General features: G+C 36.3%; 1 protein-coding gene across 3 annotated transcripts in view; it reads right to left on the minus strand.

Annotated features, from left to right (window-relative positions):
• Nucleotides 1-3532: 3532 nt before the first annotated feature.
• TTC39B (tetratricopeptide repeat domain 39B) overlaps nucleotides 3533-19833 on the minus strand; it is a 77867-nt gene continuing 61566 nt past the window's right edge. For all 3 annotated transcript variants that reach the window (XM_068666507.1, XM_068666508.1, XM_068666506.1), the window contains 4 exons: nucleotides 17972-18083; nucleotides 13612-13729; nucleotides 8501-8617; nucleotides 3533-7392 (listed from right to left, as the gene is read on the minus strand). In XM_068666507.1, coding sequence (XP_068522608.1) covers nucleotides 7296-7392; nucleotides 8501-8617; nucleotides 13612-13729; nucleotides 17972-18083 — 444 coding nt within the window. In that variant the 3' untranslated portion in view covers nucleotides 3533-7295. The remainder of the gene's footprint in view (nucleotides 7393-8500; nucleotides 8618-13611; nucleotides 13730-17971; nucleotides 18084-19833) is intronic.

Below are 19833 nucleotides of genomic sequence, written 5' to 3' on the forward strand. Positions count from 1 at the left end.
CAATTCATAAAAATAAAAGCAAGCTTTCTCAATGTAACTAAAACCATCAAACATTTAAAAGTTGTCATTTCAAATATCCATGTTTTTGTCCAATATTTAGTATGTTTTTTAGACATCTGGCACCCTAAGTATCTGTCCTTAGCCACAGTTCTGCAAGATTTTCAGACAGGCAGAGGCTGCGCTGATGACAGAGATGAAGTCTTCATACTGGAACTCAAATACCCTCTGCCCTTAATCATCAACAGGTGATGATTAAGCTACATGAAATCTGCCACTGTCTAGATTTCAGGAGCCAGAAGGATTTAAGGACTTCAAAGTAACTACTTAAGGTTGAATTTGGTTTGCCAGTTGTACATTGTTTGAATACATTCCTTGGAGGAGCAGAATTCATTCTCCATAGTCTCTTCGGTAGCATACTTACTTGTGCCTGATATGGTTTGATGGGATGTCTATCCTCATCACTTCTTAAGCAGAAAAAAATGTTTTCTTCCAGTGTTACCTCTGGATGATATTATCTACTCTTACCCAGCAACTGATAACTAAACTCCATAATTTTTCTTACATAACACCTTTCTATCACAATTGCATTTGCTTTATTCCCTCACCTTACTGTTTGGTTCCACAGTCTCATGTTCCCTTGTTTAATGGTTGGGGTGCTATGGAAATCCCTATTGAATATATCCCTACTGCTGTCCCACTCCCCAGTTTCCCCTGCATTTTCTCTGTTGGCTATCTCTTACTGACATGCTCTCTTTCGTACCTGAACGGGGGCAACTGCTATAGCCAGCAAGCATGAGCAGCGATCTTGGCTTTGTATTATTCTAGGAAAGCACAGAGCAGAGATACTAATGGTGGGCAAAGATTTTCCTTGGATGGCTCCACTACCAGTTTCAGACAGTGAATTGTCACGAATTGTCATTATACTCCAGAGTATACTGTGTGTTAGGTAGCATCCTGTTGGACTGTTCATCTTCTATAGAGACTGTAAGCGCCTCTCTACAGATTAGGAAAGGGTTCTTCACTGAGAAGGAGGTTGGGCACTGGGACAGGCTCCTCAGGGCAGTGGTCATGGCACCAAGCCTGATGATGTTCAAGAAGCATTTGGACAATGCTCTCAGATATATGGTCTGATTGCTGGATGGCCCTGTGCGGAGCCAGTTGACGCAATGATCCTTGTGGATTCCTTCAAACTTGGAATAGTGTATGATTCTACAATTTCACATTCAGACCTCTCTTTTCTTTCAGCTAACACAAAACTGATTTAACCTAGCTACTATTCAAAGATTCACTATTGAATAAACTCAAGCATTATCCATAGTATTTGTATTGACTGGAATAAATGAAACAGAATATGGGTATTCTAGCAAAATTCATGTGAAATACAGTAGGAGCATTTTCCATGGGATTGGGTTTGTTGTTTGTTTGTTTTTGATGGAATTTTTGTGCTTTTATACCTGTACCTGAGCATATTTAGACATATTTTAGCATATTTAGCTTATTTTTGTGTTTTGCTTGGATAAAATACCTGTTCCCTTGAGAAAAAGAGTATTTAAAAGTAATAATAATAATTTAAATTCATACTGCTCTCTTTTCTACATCATTTAATTCAAGATCTCCTAATGCTCTGAAACAAGCTAAGCCTCAACCACATAAGCTATATAAGTAGTATTAACCTGTTTTTACATATCCTTCCACCCTGATTTTAGATACTGAAGCTAGAGCAGGTCATTTAAGCATGCCCAAAAAAAGTATATTAAGATACTCTTACACTCATTTTACAATAAGAAAATTAAGCTTTGAGATCCACATTTATATGCTCAAGTATAGAAGGATATTAACATCTCAACTGGGATTTCCTTGCTGTTAAGGACAACCTTACCAGTTTTTCCACACGGTGGCATGTCATCAGTACTAAGTACCTACAGCTTTAGATGAGGTAGGTATTGAAAGTGGCCTACACAGCTTCAGTGCTCCAACTACTGTATTTATGGTACAAAGGCACAGCACAAAAAACAGGCACCTCCTACTGCTAACGCATTTGAAGAAGTTCTCTTGAAATGAGTGACAAAATCTGGAAGGGTATTCCTAACTGTGATTACTAGCTGGCACATGCTTCTCTGTACAGTGGAACTACCTGCTTACCCTGAAATCATAGCATGTAATCTTGCATTAATTAAACCCTGAATTTACTATGCTAACCATAGGATCTGATTTTTTCCTAGAGGCTACTCTTCTACAAAATGCAAAGCTCAGAGTTGCAATGCTTAAATTTCTTTCTGAAGCTGTCCTTCAAATAAAATAAAAAGTAAATGATGAGACCAGAGACTAAAAAGAAAAAAATACAAAAAAACAAACAAACAAACAAACAAAAAACTGAGCTATGGACCCAGCACCACAGATATTCTCCTAGTTAGAATACAGGAAGTACAAGTATTGAATTTGTCAGGTGACTGTAAAAATGTAACATAGCTTCTGCAAAATGGTTGCATAAATGCCAATGTAGTTCCTATCTTTGTGCTCAAGTCTTCAGTGTGTCTTCTATTCCCTCTTCTACTCAGTAAGCTATCTTTAGTCAATATGTTGCAAGCATTCTGATCTATCCATGAAGGCTTTATTCTGTACCATGGTATATGTAAAAATTGAGGGTAGATTAGTGCCTTTCAGACAACGACAGATATACAGGAACATCTCCATTCTTTGCCTTTCTTTGAGGTAAGTCATCCACTATCTCTGTTCTTATGATAACCATAACCTCCACTCTTATCATTCAAACTATGATAAAAATGTTGGCCTAACTGGTTAGAAGCATCAGTTAAAATGACACACAACTGTGGAATCATTTAAATGTACTGAATGAAAAGAAAATTTTTTGAACATTTACTTTTCTGAATGTTACAAAAATCAAGTCCTGCACCTATATATAAAATATAATATTTATTTATTTATTTATTTATTTATATTCTCCCCATTTTTCATGCTGGGATTTTAAAAAGCTCCTGTGGGTATATTATGTGTCATTCTCACTGAATTTAATGACATAGTTGGTAAAAGAACTAATTAATTATTAATCACTCCTGTAATTTAATGGTATTATCCGGTCTCTGGTGAGAAGTCAAGACTAGTTAAAGTAGCTTTTTATTGTACATTTACTACATATATTTTAAAAGACTATTTATTTTCTACTACACTTCGATAAATCAGAAGATAGGTATTAGAGATATATGCCTATCATAGCATATTTAAACTTAAGTATATGCATTTTTTGTTGATATTGTGTCAACAAATCTCAGCTGAATGTTATGTACAATAAGAATACTGTGCAAAATGTTGCATTCAGTAGCAAAAGCACAAAACGTGATTTGTTCCTCTGAAGAAAGAATCTGTTCATCAAACTGAACATCTCTACATGCTCTTAATGCCAAAAACACTTCATCACTCATCGTCCGTTATTCTAACCTTGTCCTTACTGAAGTAACAAACATGAACATGTGCAAATCTCAACAGTTTAGAAGGAAATAAACTGCACCACCAGTGCAAATATAAACATTCTTTGTTGAACTATGCAATATAAGAACATACAGAAACAAAGGACATTAAACACAAAGATTAATAATAAAATAATTGCAAAGTTAAGCTGGACTTGTTAGAAGAAATGGCTTCTTTAATACATTAGTTGTCAAGGTATTTTGGAAACATAGCAGGATCCAATTATTGTAAATTTTTCTTGCTCAATACAGCTGCTACATATGTATTTTAGAACAGATATGAAACACAACCTTTTAGAACAGATATGAAACACAACCTTTAATCAGCTTTCTTTTAATGTGTATTTTCTTTTATTTTTTGTTAAAGTGGTGAACTAGTATTTAAAGATCATAACATAATAATCTTTCCCCAATAGATTAAGCATTTGACTGATATGCACAGACAAGGTTATTTTTGTAGTATTTTCCAAGTAGGCAATTCTTAACTGAAGAGAAGCTTTGTCTTATAGCCAAGCTGCTTTATTATTCCTCACCTTAAAAAATATATACCCGTCTATCACCAGTAAGACCAGAATGACCTTTGTCATAACATTACTATGCAAGTTCAGACCTGGTTGCTTAAACTAAGGCCTTAGCTTTGTTCTTGAATATAATTACTACTATTATCAATAGATGTTACAGTGTCTCACATAAATGCTCAACCTTGTTCAGTTTCAAGGTTTCACCACATTATGCAAAATTACCACACAACATGAGCAAGTGAGGTGAAGATTCTGAAGCACAGTAAAACTAAATCATAGTTGTATTTAAGGCCCGGTACAGTATGCAGCAGATATCAAAAAAATAATAACGTAAGACTTTCCATTGAAACTCTTACCCACAAATCACTTACCCTAACTCAGACACAATGTACTAAATATTATTGCATCAATGATGCACGAAGTAGGAGCAGACCATAGCTATGCACAGTGTTTGGAAGACAAAGCATCTCTTACAGATCTATTGAGACCTACCTTATATGAAAGGTTACAAGTCAGTCTCACGCATTTATATTCCTACCATTAGCTTTTAAAAAAATACCCAGAAAAAAGCTACGAAAATCTGATTGCTCAAGATTCTAACAAACAAGTTTGGAATAGCAGCAAAGAAAGGGACATAGAGTGTAAATAGAACTTAGGCTGGGGACCTCAGGGCATCAAAGCACTACAGAGTATATTGCAGGTTTTTGTGTATATGCCTGTTCTCTGCATGAGTGCAAAAAGGCAAATCCTGAAAGAGACAAAGAAAACTAACATACACAGGGTGTGATATTGACTTTGGAAGGTTGAGCTGATGAAAACAAAATTCTTTTTTACCTTTGTAGTCAGTACTATTAGCAGTGAAAAAAGTACAGTGCTACATTTTTTACTAGACCTTCAAAAAATCAGTTTCTAAGAAAGCTCATTTTTTATTTTTTGTTAATTTTGATTGCTATTCTGAATGACCCATAAAATAATAAATATAAGACACTACACAATGACAAGATATCAGAGACTATTTCATGCTCCATCCTGAGTCAGTAGTCCCTGATCTAATCCGTTAGTGGAGTGAATAATTATATGAAACACAAACTATAGAAGTTCCACCAGCTACTGTTTTCACCACCTTTCAGAAGAAAATGAAGTGGTCCCATTTGATTTTTGTAATCCAATAATCAGACTGAATCACAAATAATCCTAAAATGAACACATAAATATACAAATAGGCCAATAAAACATTGTCTGAAAATATAACATACAGAAATTTATTTTTGCTGCCTGTCATTTATGATCAGGTATGCATAAAAGGGCTAGGAGTCAGAGAAGTCAGGTGGTGGCATATGTTAGTCTTCGGTGATGTTTTTTTTTTTTTTTGAAAAAAAATATAACTCTTACTTTACCTGCACTTATATGCAACTAAATCACTCATTTATAAAGTCATAAAAGACATAAAAGAAGGCTGTGTTCTTAGTCATCTATAGCATTTACATTAGATTGACTGATTAATTAGAAATTTTACTGTCACTCATTTACTGAAGATAGGCTTTACACCTATTTCTTTTGTTCTATTTTCTCTGGGGTGGCAGCTGAGGACAGAGAACCACATACAGGAGTGTAATTACTATGAATTTACCATGGGAAGCAAATATAACAGATTTATTAAAGTATGGAGATTGGCAGGTTTTGCAAAACACTTGTGACTGAACAGAACAGAACAGAACAGAATAGAACCGAACCGGTTTGGTTGGAAGGGATGTACACAAAGACCATCAAGTCCAATGGCCTGACCTCTTCAGGGCTAACCAAAAGTTAAAGCGTACTTTTAAGGGCACTGTCCAAATGCCTCTTGAACACTGAGAGGCATGGGGCATCAACTACCTCTGGAAACCTTCTCAAGTGTTCGGTATATCAAACATATTCTTAGTTATGAATAAATCACTAGCAAAACCTGCAGAAGTATTAATAATGAATTGGGAAACTAAATCTGATAGTGCTGTCCACATATTAATGGGAAAACAGAACATATAGAAATGTATAAATATATGTATCTTCCTACATACTTTTTGGTAGAAAGCTATGGTTCGAATATGCACATTTTTTAAACTCATTTAGTATATTTTAACATATTTTTTAAGTTTAAAAGTGGATTCAGTTTTGATACACAATTTGCATCAATATCAGTTACTCCTATAGATCAGGAAAATAGTTAAATTCTGCAAGTTTTAATTTGTTTTGGTTGGATGCCAAGAACCAAGATGACTAACATGAGACAGTCTTCAAATTAAAAGACTGCTTCAAAAAAGGAAAAGAACAAGCTATTCCCCACATCCATGACAGGGAAGATAGGAAGTAGGTTTCAGTTGTGCCAAGAATTATTTGGGGTAGTACCAGAAAAAAAAATCCAAGTAAAAATAATAAAAGCACTGGGAAACACTGCTTGTGTAAGTTACAAAACCCCTCTCAATGGACGCTTTTGTTTTGGTTTGGTTTTTGGTTGTTTTAATCTGTTTGCTTTTTGGTTATTAAACAATTTAAACAAATACCTGTAAGGAATAGCATAAGGCTTGATTCTGCCTTAGGGCAGTAACATACATGTAGAATAGATGACCTTGTAATGTCCCTAGTAGCCCTGCTTCTCTGTGACTGAGACATGTCCCCTGTGACCTCTTATTTCAAGTGAAATAGAGCTGCAGAGATTTTACACCTGTAGCCCTGCTTAACATTACCTTGAAAGATACAATAAAAATATTGCACTTCAGACAAATTCATTTTGTTCCCAAAATGAAATTAAGTCAAAGATGATGATTTTTTTTTTTCCTCTGGAACACAAATTTCAGAATATGGTATGCCAAATATGGGTGAAGGTTATCCACTGCCATTGCATTGTTGTTCCAGAGGCAAAAAGGTCTCAAGTGTACTGCAGAAAATCAAACCTTCACAAAAGGCTGAAATTATCACAAGTTCCACTGCATAGCCAGCATCTGTTTTCATATAAAAAATAAAGTGTTTGAATTAAACTTTATTGCACCATCAACTGTTTTTTAAATATCCCCCATCAAGTCAAATATTAAATTATTTTTATCAAACAAAATATAAGGTATTATTTAAAGTATCAAGTAGATATAGTATATGAGCCATACAGAAAAAGAACAGTCAAAAGGAATGACATACATCAAATCAGAGATGACAGAAAATAATCATTATTGTTTCTTTTCAAAGATTTAAAAAAGATTGCAAAAACATTGTGTAGACTATTGTATGCATTGTGTGCATGAAAAGCATCCCTCCTCATTCAAGGTGTTGAAGCAGGCGACACTTTCAAGCTGTCAAGTGCTGCATGAATCCTGAAGTGCAACCTGGACTCCATGGAGTATTCTTTGTAGTTGTTTCTGCAAACAATAAAATTACTTTATCAGCTAGAAAGCTCTAAGAAAAACATTTTTGACCTGGACTATTTCTATTTCATACATTCACTGAAGTACCAGAGTTAACAGTCTTTACTCATTCCACAGAAAAGAGAAGTTGATACAGAGATGAATTAAAGTGTTCTGATGGCATTTGAAGTCTTCTCCATCAACAGAGCAGAGATCTATACCAGTAATAACAATTACATATCCTGCTAAATTACAACCATGTCTTAATGTCTCTTTCACTTATTTTGATCCTTCAACAATCCTTTCAGAAGTTTGCTGTGAAAAGACAAACTAAAAAACTATTGAAAAGAATGTTAGCCCCAAATATAATCTCAACTTCAGAACAGAACTCAGCAGTGTAATAAAACAACAAAGAAACTAAGGCATGTGAGACAAACAAACAAACAAAAAAAGCAAAAAGCTATTATGTTTCTAAAAAGCATTTTAGGAGGCTGTTCTTTCTAATCTATATTTAGAACATTACCGCATGATTGGTATATTTCTCTATTGCATGATTGGTATATTTCTGTATACATACAAGGGTCAAATTACATCGCCTACTACAATGTACATGCTGCAGTACAGTAAAATTTGCTCTGTACCACTCTTCTGCAACAGGATGTAAAAGGAAAATGGGAGGTGGTCAGAACTATACTAGCTTTTAACCTATTCTCATCAACACTTTTATTGTAGCATATATAAGCCCCACAGCTGCTCTCTGACACACAGGTGCTATTAATCCGTTCTCTGGATCCTCCAGCTCCATCCCACACCTGCAAAGGAGCCCAGCCTTTTCCTGTCAGACAAAGAGCCTCAGCATTTCCAAACACTAATATAAAACAAAATATTTTCCTTTCAAAGTCTCTGTTGTTTGATATTCTCTATTCCTCCATGCCTGAAGTAGTACCATAGACTGTAACTGTAAAACTGAACTTTTTTTTTTTTTTTTTAACTCAAGAATAAAGATTTATAATTAATTTTATTTTGGCAAGGGGTTGGCAGGGAAAAAGAAAAGAAGTTCTCATTGCTAAACTTACTCAGTTATTCTTAACTGTTGAAACAACAACAAAAAAAATCCACTTACTTTGCAGTTTCTATGTATCTTACTGCTTTTTCTCTCTCACCCTGTTGTTTGTACAGAAGACCCAGTTCGTACATGGTGAATGGCACCAAATAGCTATCATATTTTATTTGCTTCTCACTAGAAAATCATAAAAATAAAGAATGGTTAATTACCACATTTTCTCAGGTGAACATTTAACTTTTAAATGCAATCACTACCTGTAGAAGCACATGATCATACAAAACACTCTGGAACTTCTTTACCAGTTGACACTGTGCAGATCAATTAAACTTGTAAGCCATGGGCATAAAATACTACCAATGTGATGTTATGCAAGCAAAGATTTATTCATTCCCAGTTATTATTTGTACTGTGTTGTGTTACCCAAGCTACCATGAACATATTCTCAGGACAGGAGCCCTATTATGTAACTTACAGTTCAAAAAAAAGGAACAAAAAGCTGACACAATTGTTAAGTCTTGCAGTGTAATATAAGTGCTTTGTTCCTGCAAACAAAATTGAGATCTTCATTCCTAAGCTTGCCTGAACAAATCAGCAAAGAAATACAGAAATTCAGTTTTTCTTCAATATAAGAAATACTTAGAATCATGGTGACTGGAAGGCACCTCTGGAGATCATCTAGTCCAATACTGTCCTCAAAGCAGGGTCAACAACAGAAACCTGCTCAAGACTGTGTCCAGTTAGGTTCTAAATATCTCCATTGTCTAATCAAGTTGGGTCAGTGATTGACCACCTTCACAATAAAGGAAGTTTCTTCTTATGTTTAAACAGTATTTCCTGTGTTTCAGTTCACACCTATTACACCTCTTCCTGCCACTGTACCATTGGGAAAAGTTTGGTTCTTTTTTCTTTTTTTTAACAAATAAAATAAATAAATAAAAACACATTCCCTTCAGGTATTGATAATTAATTAATTTATGGTCTACTGGGCAAGATGCATGAGGCCTAGCTGAGGTCCCTTGGTTTGCTCAGCCCAGAGCAGAGCAGGCTGAGGGGAGGCCTCACGGTGGCCTGCAGCTCCCTCACGAGGGGAGCGGAGGGGCAGGCGCTGAGCTCTGCTCTCTGGGGACAGCAACAGGACCCGAGGGAACGGCATGGAGCTGGGACAGGGGAGGGTCAGGCTGGGGGTTAGGGAAAGGGTCTGCACCCAGAGGGTGCTTGGGCACTGGGACAGGCTGTGGTAGTTTCACTGTGCTATGCAGCTAAACTCCACAACTGCTCTCTCACTCCCCCTCCTTAGATGAGGAGGGGAAAAAGTAAAGTAAAGAACAACTCACGGGTTGAGATAAGGTTTAATTTAATCAAAGGGAAAAAAATAATTATTAAGGAAAGATTATTATTTAAACAATTTGACTAAAGGAAAAAAAGGGGGAAAGGGGAAAAGGGAGGGGGAAAGGGAAAAAAGGGAAATAAAAAACAAACAAACAAAAATAATAAAGGCTATGTGGAAGTGCAGAGGAAAGAAATTACTCTCTACTTCCCACAACTGAGCGATGCTTGACCACGTCCTTGAAGCAGGGCCTCAACGCACGTAGCCGGTGTTCGAGAGGAGGACCCACGTTTTCACAACAAGAGCCCACCCCTCCCCTCTTCTTCCTGTTTCCATCTTTTATTGCTGAGTGTGACACCACATGGTACGCAATATCCCTTTGGTTGGTTTAAGTCAGCTGCCCTGGTGATGTTTCTCTTCTCACTTTTTGCCCACCCCCTAGGAGGGTTAAAGAGAGTCCTGATGCTGTGCCAGCACTGCTCAGCAGTGGACACAACACTGGTGTGATAACACTGCTGTTCCACCTACAAGTGCAGAGCACAGCACTGTGTGGGCAGGGAAAGTTAACATCCCAGCCAGACCTAGTACACCGGCTCCCCAGGGCAGTGGACTCAGCACCAAGCTGCCTGAGTTCAAGAACTGTTTGGACAATGCTCTTAGACACATGGTCTGATTTTTGGGTGGTCCTGGGGGGAGGCAGGAATTGGACTCAATGATCCTTACAGGTCCTTTCCAATTCAGGATATTCTATGATTATGTGATTCATATAGATGACCCTTCCAAGCCCCTGCTCTCCACCTTCTCTTCTCCAGGTTGAACAGTCTCAGCTCTTTCAGCCTCTTCTCATATGACAGATGCTCCCATCTCTTAACTGTGTTTGTAGTCCTTTGCTGGACTTGCTCTGGTATGATCATGTCTCTCTTGTACTGGGAAGCCCTGAACTGGACTCAGTAATCTAGATGTGGCCTCACCAGCACTAAGCAGGAAGGAAGGATCACCTGCTGACGACACTCCTCCTAATTCAGCCCATTGATAAAGCACATTGCTGGCTCACTGTCAACTTGGGGTTGACCATGATGTGCAGGATCCATAGGGCTTTTTCTGACAATCTGCTTTCCAGTCATGCTGCCCCCAGCCTGAGCTCCGTCATAGTTATTCCTCACCAGGGGCAGAACTTGTCACTTCCCTTTGCTGAACTTCATGAGGTTGCTGTCAGCCCATTTGTCTAGCCTGTCATTGTGTTTTCACATTGGTAGACAGCCAAGTTGGCTATATCGCTTTCTCACTCCACCTCCACAAAAGAACGGGGAGAAAATATGATGAAAAAAAGGCTTTATGGGTTGAGATAAGGAGCAGTTTAATGGAAGGAAGGGAAAAAAAAAAAAAGGCAGGGCAAAAGCAAAGGGAGAAAACAATTATTTTCTCATTTCCATCAGCTAGCACTGTTCTGCCGTCCCTTGGGAAACCGTAAATGAAACAGTAAATGTAGTGGTTGCTCAGGCCACAAATGTTTTCACAACAAGAGCCCCACCTTCTGTTTTCTCTGCTTTTATTGCTAGGCATGATGCCATACACTATGGAACATCCCTTTGGTCATTTTAGGTCAGCTGTCCCAGTGATGTCCTCCCAACACCTCCAGCCTAATGCCTTTTGGTAGGGCCAGCAATGGAGAGCCAGTCTTAATGTTGTGGAGCACTGCTAAGTAACAACAAAAACATTGGTGCGGCATCAACTCTGTTCTAGCTGTAAGCACATAGCACAACACCACATAGGCTGCTGTGGGAAAAGGAAACTGCATCCCAGTCAGACCCAGTACACCTATCCAGGTTGCTCAAAATGGCAGCATACTTTTGTATCATCTACGTATTTGCGGAGGGTGCACTCTGTCCCATCATCCAGGTCCTTAAGGAATATGTTAAACAGCGCTGGCTCCAGTGTTGAATCCTGCAATATTCTAACGGTGACTCATCTCCAGCTGACTTCATGCTGTTGTTTGCAGCCTGTTTTCAATCCACCTCTCATTGCAGTTCAGCCAGTTTTCAATCCACCTTGCTGCTCCCTTGTCTAATCCAGACTTCAACAGCTTCTCTACGATGCTATTATGGTAGACTGCGTTGAAAGCCTTTCTAAACTGGAGATAACCATGCACTGCTTTCCCTTCATCTACTGAGCCAGTAATCGCACTGTAGAAGACTATAAGGATGGTTAAGCATGATTCATAAACCTTTGCTGACCACTCCTGATCACCTTCATGCATTTGAAATGGTTTCCAGAATTTTCTTCTCCAGCTTTCCAGGGCCTGATGTGAAACTGACTGGTCTGTAGTTACCCCGAGCTTCCTCCTTTGCCGTCTTGAATATAGGGGTGACCTTTGCTTTCTTATGGTCCTCAGGAACCTCCCCCAGTTGCCATAAATAATATATATCTTTGAATAACATTTACCCTGCTTGAGCAGGGGGGCTGGACTAGATTATGTGTGTAGGTCCCTTCTAACCTCAATCATTCTGTGATTCTTTGAACATTGGCCAATTCCCTCATCACTCATGAATATGTACCAGTAGATCCCATTGGGTATATTCAGCTGAGATGGTCACATGCATGTCCGGCTTGTTTAATGTTTCCCAACCTGACCTTTCTCCACCAAGAGGAAGAGGAAGATTCACAGAATAATGTGAATAAGGCATTGAGTACCTTGGCCTTTCCTATGTCCTTTACAATCAACTCTTCAATTCTTATCTAGATAAAATAATATCAAACAATTCTTCAGAACAAAAAAGTTTGCAATGAAAAAGTGTCAACATTTTGAGAACAACACTTCTAGAGGTATTTCATCCACCAAGGCAAGTTTTGATTCATAGAAAGCATGTCTTTAAAGCAGGGAGACTGCTTATATGACAGTCTTAATGTGCTGTAGTAGCCCAACAAATGTAGAGACTGAAGCTAACTGAAACTCAGATCTTTAATTTACCAGAAAACTCCTCCTCCCCATCCAAAACATCTTTTAAAAGAACTGTTTTCTGACGGTTTTTGAAGTGTCTCAACCCTAGAAGTCTCCACAGTGTCAACTGCCTTTGGAGAGAGATTTTCAGAAAACATGTAACTATCAAAAGCACCTATACTCTAACTTGCAAAGTGTTTGACCAAACTCTCCTGGAATCTTAGAAATGGCAAGACAAGGCCTGCTGGCAGGAAAGCTGCAACAGGTACTAGAATCATAGATAACATATTCCTTTGAAAGAAAATATTTTTTTTAGATCATTATTGGTTAGAAAAATTGTATGAACATTGTAAAATAACACGTTTTCAGCCTAACTACTTTAAAAATTCCAAGTTCACAATCAATATATGACTCAAAGTTACAGAAAAAACCTGACACCTAAAATGTTTAATAAATCCATAACACAAGAAACTAAAATTTTCAACTGAAAATAGCAACAACTTCAATAATTTCTAATCTAAATGTGGTGTTAACTCAGGAAGCACTAAATACTGAAACAAACAATAAATCCACATGAATTACCTTCACTTCTATTGATAGTTCTGCAAATATAAAAATACTAATTACAAATGTATATATATAAATGCATTACCCATCAGTCTTACTTATGTGGTCTAAAACACATCCTATTTATATAAAAGCTATATAATGTCAAATTACTATAGAAAAAACAATGGTAAAGTTTTGTGCAACTATTTTCAGAACTATTTTAATTCCAGCTCCCTAGCAGGATGTTAAAGTTTAATTATTTAAAATTCTAATGTGAAGGCTTCTGCAAGAATATCATAAGTTTCACTCAAACCTACAAAATAAAAGTGAAAAGTCTATTTCTATTATTCTTACCTTTGAATTACTTGATTGAAACACAGTTCAGCTTGCATGAGTCTTCCCAAGTGTTTAAGGCAGAGACCCTTCAGTAGCTGCAACATGCACATGTCATCCATATAGTATTCATTGTGGTCTGAAGGCAAAAGCAAAACACATCAAACAATTTGAAGACATCATCGTGAAAAGGTAACATTTTTCAGTAGTGAATATATACTCAGACTCTGAGGTTTGCTTCTCAGAGTTCTGTATTTCAACACATAATCCACAGGCACAGTTTTAAACATTGCTTACTAGAGAGGATATGTTCATAGCTTCTGTATCTTTCTCTTTAAGGATAGAGACTGAGGAAAAGAAGAAATCTAAACATCTAGTTGTTCCCCAGTATTCTAAATCAGGAAGTCAGTACAAAGTGGGCATAATCTGGCACAATTTAAAGACTTCTATACATTTATCATCTAAAACAGAAAAGAAAACCTGGATTGAGACTGAAACCTCCTTTACATCTCAAAAGCTTCCACTGTTCCAAAGTACTGGCAGAACTCCAGCAGCACCGGTAATATGAAAAGCCCAAGAATACCCTACAATTCATTCCTACATATCTCTTAGGAAACATAATACTACAACAGAAATTCAAGAAACCATCTTTGTTAGTATTTGCATCATCTCTAACAATTATGAATGTTCACTTGGAAAATTCAAGAAAGTTTTATGTTCAATAGGACTGAAAATATGTGATGAAAAGGCTTCTATAAAGTAATTAAGAAATGTAGCCTTAACCAATGTGGTCCTTTTTTGTAGCATCGGTTTATATCCTTTGCTAGGTGTAGGGAAGAAAAAGAAAGGAAAGAAAACACATATGGATAGACAGATGGCTGCACATATATTAACAATTCAGGAAGCAAAACAACCTCCCTTCAGATCATGTTGTTTACAACTAATTACCAGATCTCTACGGTCACTTTTTTTTTTCTTAATAGTCTGCCAAAAAATCCTACATAAACAGTTCTGAAAGATGCAAGACAAGAGCATCTTAGGACTCCATGAAGTGCTTTCCCACTACTTTCAGGCATATTTCTGTCTGTGTTTAAACCCAGAAATTCTCTACAGATAACAACTAACAGACTGTGCTTTTAGTGACAGGTAGAACCAGAAGGGATGAGTATTTTGCATTCCTCTAGCCCATTTTACTAGATAAGGTACTAGATTTATGTGTTTATCTCCTAAAAGTCTCATTCCCCAAAATTACTGGGGATAAGCATTGATGTCAATAAAAGAAAGAACTGATAGTATCTCGCTGGCATGTCCCAGAGGAAGAAAAGACAGTGAGCTAAATTACTGTAACAATGACAGTAAATGAACAGGCCAACTTAAAACAGATCCTTGGCAATAAATGTGTAAAACACATATTCCTGCAGTACCCTGTACCACAGGAAATAATATCATGTTGATGAAACACACAAGATAATCATAGGAATATTTTTTTCTTAACATTAAAAATCTTTTTTATATTTTGGAAATGACACAACTGTGGAAAAATACAATACACAGAAATCCTGAGGAAAAGATTCTTCCTAAAGTGTTTCATCCTGCTCCTTCTGTCATCAATATTTTCAGTATTCTCTACAACCATTTTCAGTCCCTGACAGATTCCTTGCTGTGCCTGTTTACATGAACCAAATGTAGCATCAACAGCTCTCTCTGAGAAGTCTCAATCCCTACACGACCTCTGTGTATAATTAGCCTACTTTTTTTTTTTTTTTTTTTTTTTTTGTGATGACACCTTAGAAGTCCTCTAAAGCTATCTAGTACTGACAATTGTCTTTTAAAAAAATACTGTATCCTTGCCTCATTTTGCCTTTGGGTGTACATTCAGCAGCAATTCTGGTGCCTTTATTTTGTTTGACTCCGCATCTTTAAAAGTTAACCAGGCTCACAGATAGAAAGTACAGAACAAAACTGTATTTCATTGCAGTTATTACAAAAAAAGCATAAAAAACAACTTTGTATCAGAATTACATTGTATCTGTAATCTGCATGTTTCCATGAGAAAAACATAATGTTTTTAAAAAGGAATACTATTTTGAAGCACTAATAAGTTACTTATTCTAGCCACTGTTAACTACAGATTTCCAAGTGCTGATTAAATATTTCATACCACAATCTACGGCCAAAATACTACCATTTAGTCCAAGCCGAATGAAATTCAGATTCTCATAATACTATAATACAGACACTCATTTCTATCTACATAAAAACGTACGCTTTCTATAATAAATTAAACCATCACCTAAATGCTATAGAGACATATCTCAGCAACTCGGAAAAGCAGCTCCGAATACGCAATCTGATTCCTTTGGACTTCTTGGTTTGTTTGTCTGGATAGTGTAAATAAGCTCATTTTGCCATGCAGGAATGTATCTCACTGACAGAAAGCAACCTCATCCTGAATGACCTATTCCCTTGAGGTATATTCATAAAAAGGATTGTCACCCATGATTCTCTACCATCCAGTTGTTTACAAATAAGTCACACCAGTGATTTCAAGAATTTTAAAGCAACAAAGAGACCAAAACTGAACAGACCATTCAGTTTCTCCTCTGCCTTTGTGGATGTGGAGATCCTGAAGTGTTTTTCAGCTACTTTCTCTTTTGAAAGGAATTTACCTGTTCCCTTAGTAATAAATATCTTCTATACCTTCTCCAATCATCTACCTATTTCTATTTCAGTGCTCTTGCAATTGCTTTATTCTACTCCTTTTATGTTGATATCTTGAGCATCTCTGTCTAGGACAGTAAATTTACTTCACTGTTCTAACTGATTAGATAGTCATAACAATAACGTCTGGATAAAAGATCTCCAGATTCCCTACAGCTTCTGCCAGCATTCTTTGCATCCATGGCAGCATAATTTATTTGATGTCTTGCATTTTGCTACCTCTTGGTTTTAATGTGGCAACAACAAAAAGAAAAAACAGAGCACCTCTCCTCCCACTGCAATCCAGTTGTCATGTTTGCTTTATCTGAAAACTACATATTTAGCTATGAGACAATGGTAGCATATTTCACACCATTTTGTCATTTACTTAAAAGATGCTTCTCTTTTCCTGTATATCTTTGGAATAAAATAAAATTGTAACATTTAAGATTACTGTTACTATCAGTTTTGTTGTGTGCTTACTTCTCATTTTCTTTACTAGCATGCACATTTCATTGCTTCTATTTCCTGCCTTGCACAAAACACCTCACACTGTACCAGGCCTGCAGCACAGAGCTCAGGGGAATATTTGTAATTCTGCAGTTCAAAATTCAATTTCCAACTGCTTTGGCTGGAATAAAAAATTTTTATACTGGAATACTATGCTTTGGGGAAAGCTATACTTCAGCAAAAATGTTTAATGGACATTTTTATTTGGTAATAACAAACTGAATGAGTTTTGATACTCAGTCATGAATATTGCTCTTATCGATGTAAACAGGTGAAATTAATACTATATTTAGTGTTTCCAAAACTCATTACATGTTTTCATAATGTGGGTAAACTAACTTTCTAAATTATTGATAAGTATGACTAAAATCTGGGTTCAATAGAAACTGCTCTTGTGAATTGCCATTACTAACAAGCTAATAATTACTCATTTTAGAAGAATTCAAAGGAGAAATATGCTGAGAAGCTCACATAATAGATAACAGGAGCAACCTGATAAAGCCTGATTTAAGGAACAGTAAACAATGCCATGTACTTATCCAGCACAACTTTCTTATTCCTCAAGAAAATTAAGTTCCAGTATGAAGTTATGGACTGATACACTTCATATTACCTTGAATATCTATGCTTCTTATACTTCAAGATCTAAATCCATGGTCAAAGCTTACTAATTAAAAATACATTTTATTTTAGAGCTGCCAGACATTAGATTTTGGCAGACGTTAAAAAAAAAAACAAAAAACAGAATCATAATACTTTGTCTTCTCTTTCATACTTACTCATATTCTGCTCAGTATGTGTCCTCTGTAGTACAGCTGAAGTATGGCATAAACTGGTTCAGCAGAAGTATTTTTCAGGCATTTATAAAATTAGTGGGTTATGGTCTAAGGACATTCTCTGAGACAGTAATGTCTTAATAAGATTCAGTTAAGTTATGTAAGTAAGAGTCTCAAATTCTTGAGTTTTGTATAATCTAGCCCCTAGCATTAATCAAGTTTGATAAAGGGCATACCGAGGAATCAGCACTAAAGTTTAAGCAGCTCCAAAATTTTCATACCAGATTTAACAGCACATTGCCTAAGTCAGCAACAGAACATTTCTAAGACAGAAGCAAAGCAAAATGTCAACATTTCTTACTAGCTTGTTATTTCCATCTTGATCAACTACTTACTAGTTTCATTTTGTAGAGCAGTTTCTTCTTTTTCAATTGTTACCAATAAATTTTCAGTAAGGTCCACTCTTTTGCCCACAATTGCAAAGCCATTCCAGACATACATCATTTCCTGACAAAAAAGCAAAGACACCCATAGAATTGCATAAATATTTAACTGAACAGTATCCCTTTGAAGGCTGTTATTCAATAGTTTGAGTAAATAAAAATACTGCCTACAAAAACTTGTTTTAAACAATATTAAGGGTTTCAAAGTTTAACACTCACTGTTAAGAAGCCCAAGAACAAAAGTATCCATGTTACTTCAAATAACCACCCCACAATGTGTACTGGACACTTAGTCAGTTACATGGCAGTTTACAAAGACAATCACGTTTGTCTTTAAAGTCATTTAATTACAGTTGCAGTAGAATACCTGTGCATAGGAGAGGCAAATTAACATTGGTCACGTGTTTTTAGGCTTTTTTTTAGTTTCACTGCTCTAGTCTGTTAGCAATAGGTGATAAATTACATTAATCTTCCTTACGCTAAGTCTGTTTTGCCCATGATGGTAATTGGTGAGCAACCTCCCTGTCCTTATCTCAACCCGCATGCTTTACTTTTTTCATCATATTTTCTCTCCCTAACTTTCTGAGGAGAGGAAGTGGTGTGGTCCAGTTTAGCTGCCCATCTATGTGAAACCACCACAGTCCTTTTTGGCACCTAATGTGGGGCTCAAGGAATTGGAGATACAGACTGGACGCTGTTAGAGAGAGTAATAACTGCAGTGAATTTGTGTTCTTGTAATGTGGTGAAGGAGTAAGGGGTAAAGGTGTGTAAATTGTCCATCTTTGTCAGTGTTGTGATGATGTTGAGTTTGGTGTAGGGAATTATTTTTGTTGACATAAGCAAAGTTTGAGGAGATTGTGTGATGAATGTTGAGTAATGTGTGTTTTAATGGCCATTCTGAAAAAAAGGTTTTCACAAAGGATGGAATATATATTATAAATGTATATATGTGTGTGCACGCACACATACATACGTGTGTTTATATAGAGAGATGTTATAATTAATTGGCTTCTATATTCCAGGTGGAACAGCAGTAAAGTAGATAAAACTTCCCAGATAAAAAATGTTTCCAGCATATACATCCAACTGCTTCTAATATATTCCTCCAAATCTTATTTAAAAAAAAAATCAAGATAAATCCTAGAAAAAGCTTCCCAGATGTTTTAGTGCAATAGTAAGCAAAGCAGTTGTTTAATGTATTACTTAATGTACTATGTGATAAAATTCAAAGAGAATGAGAATACTTACGCAGATTTAATTCCAAACAAGAAAAATCTTTGCTAATATCTCCACTCAATCATCACAAACACTATAGTATAATTTTGTTTATCATTTTGCATTGTAATTGCAAATATGAAATATGAAATGATGTCATTCTGAAACAAATACACCACTGAAATGTTTCTGCTGTAGCTATTCGTTGTTTCAGAGAGAGAAAAAAATGGTTCTATTGAAGTCTAAAAGAAAGTGTTATTGACACTACCAACTAACTACATTACACTGGACTCATTTCAATTCTTTAGTCCTGTCTAATTTGCATTTATTATAGTAATACCCTGTGTTTTCTCTTACTTAACCCACGGTGGAAAAACTCTTATATTTAAAGATACTAGATTTGACAGCAAGACCAAAAATACATATTCACACCTGAATAGCACTGTGCCGTAGAAGCCCAGGACAACCTCATTACTTAGGTCTTTAAACATAAATGAGTAAACAAAATCAAATACATGAACCACTAAATTTTAAACTGTTGGATGAACTTTCTTTGGACTTCTCTTTCTATGAGCTTTAACGTAAGAAATTCCTTCTCA

This window comes from Anas acuta, chromosome Z (assembly GCF_963932015.1).
Source record: "Anas acuta chromosome Z, bAnaAcu1.1, whole genome shotgun sequence".
Taxonomy (NCBI): Eukaryota; Metazoa; Chordata; class Aves; order Anseriformes; family Anatidae; genus Anas; species Anas acuta.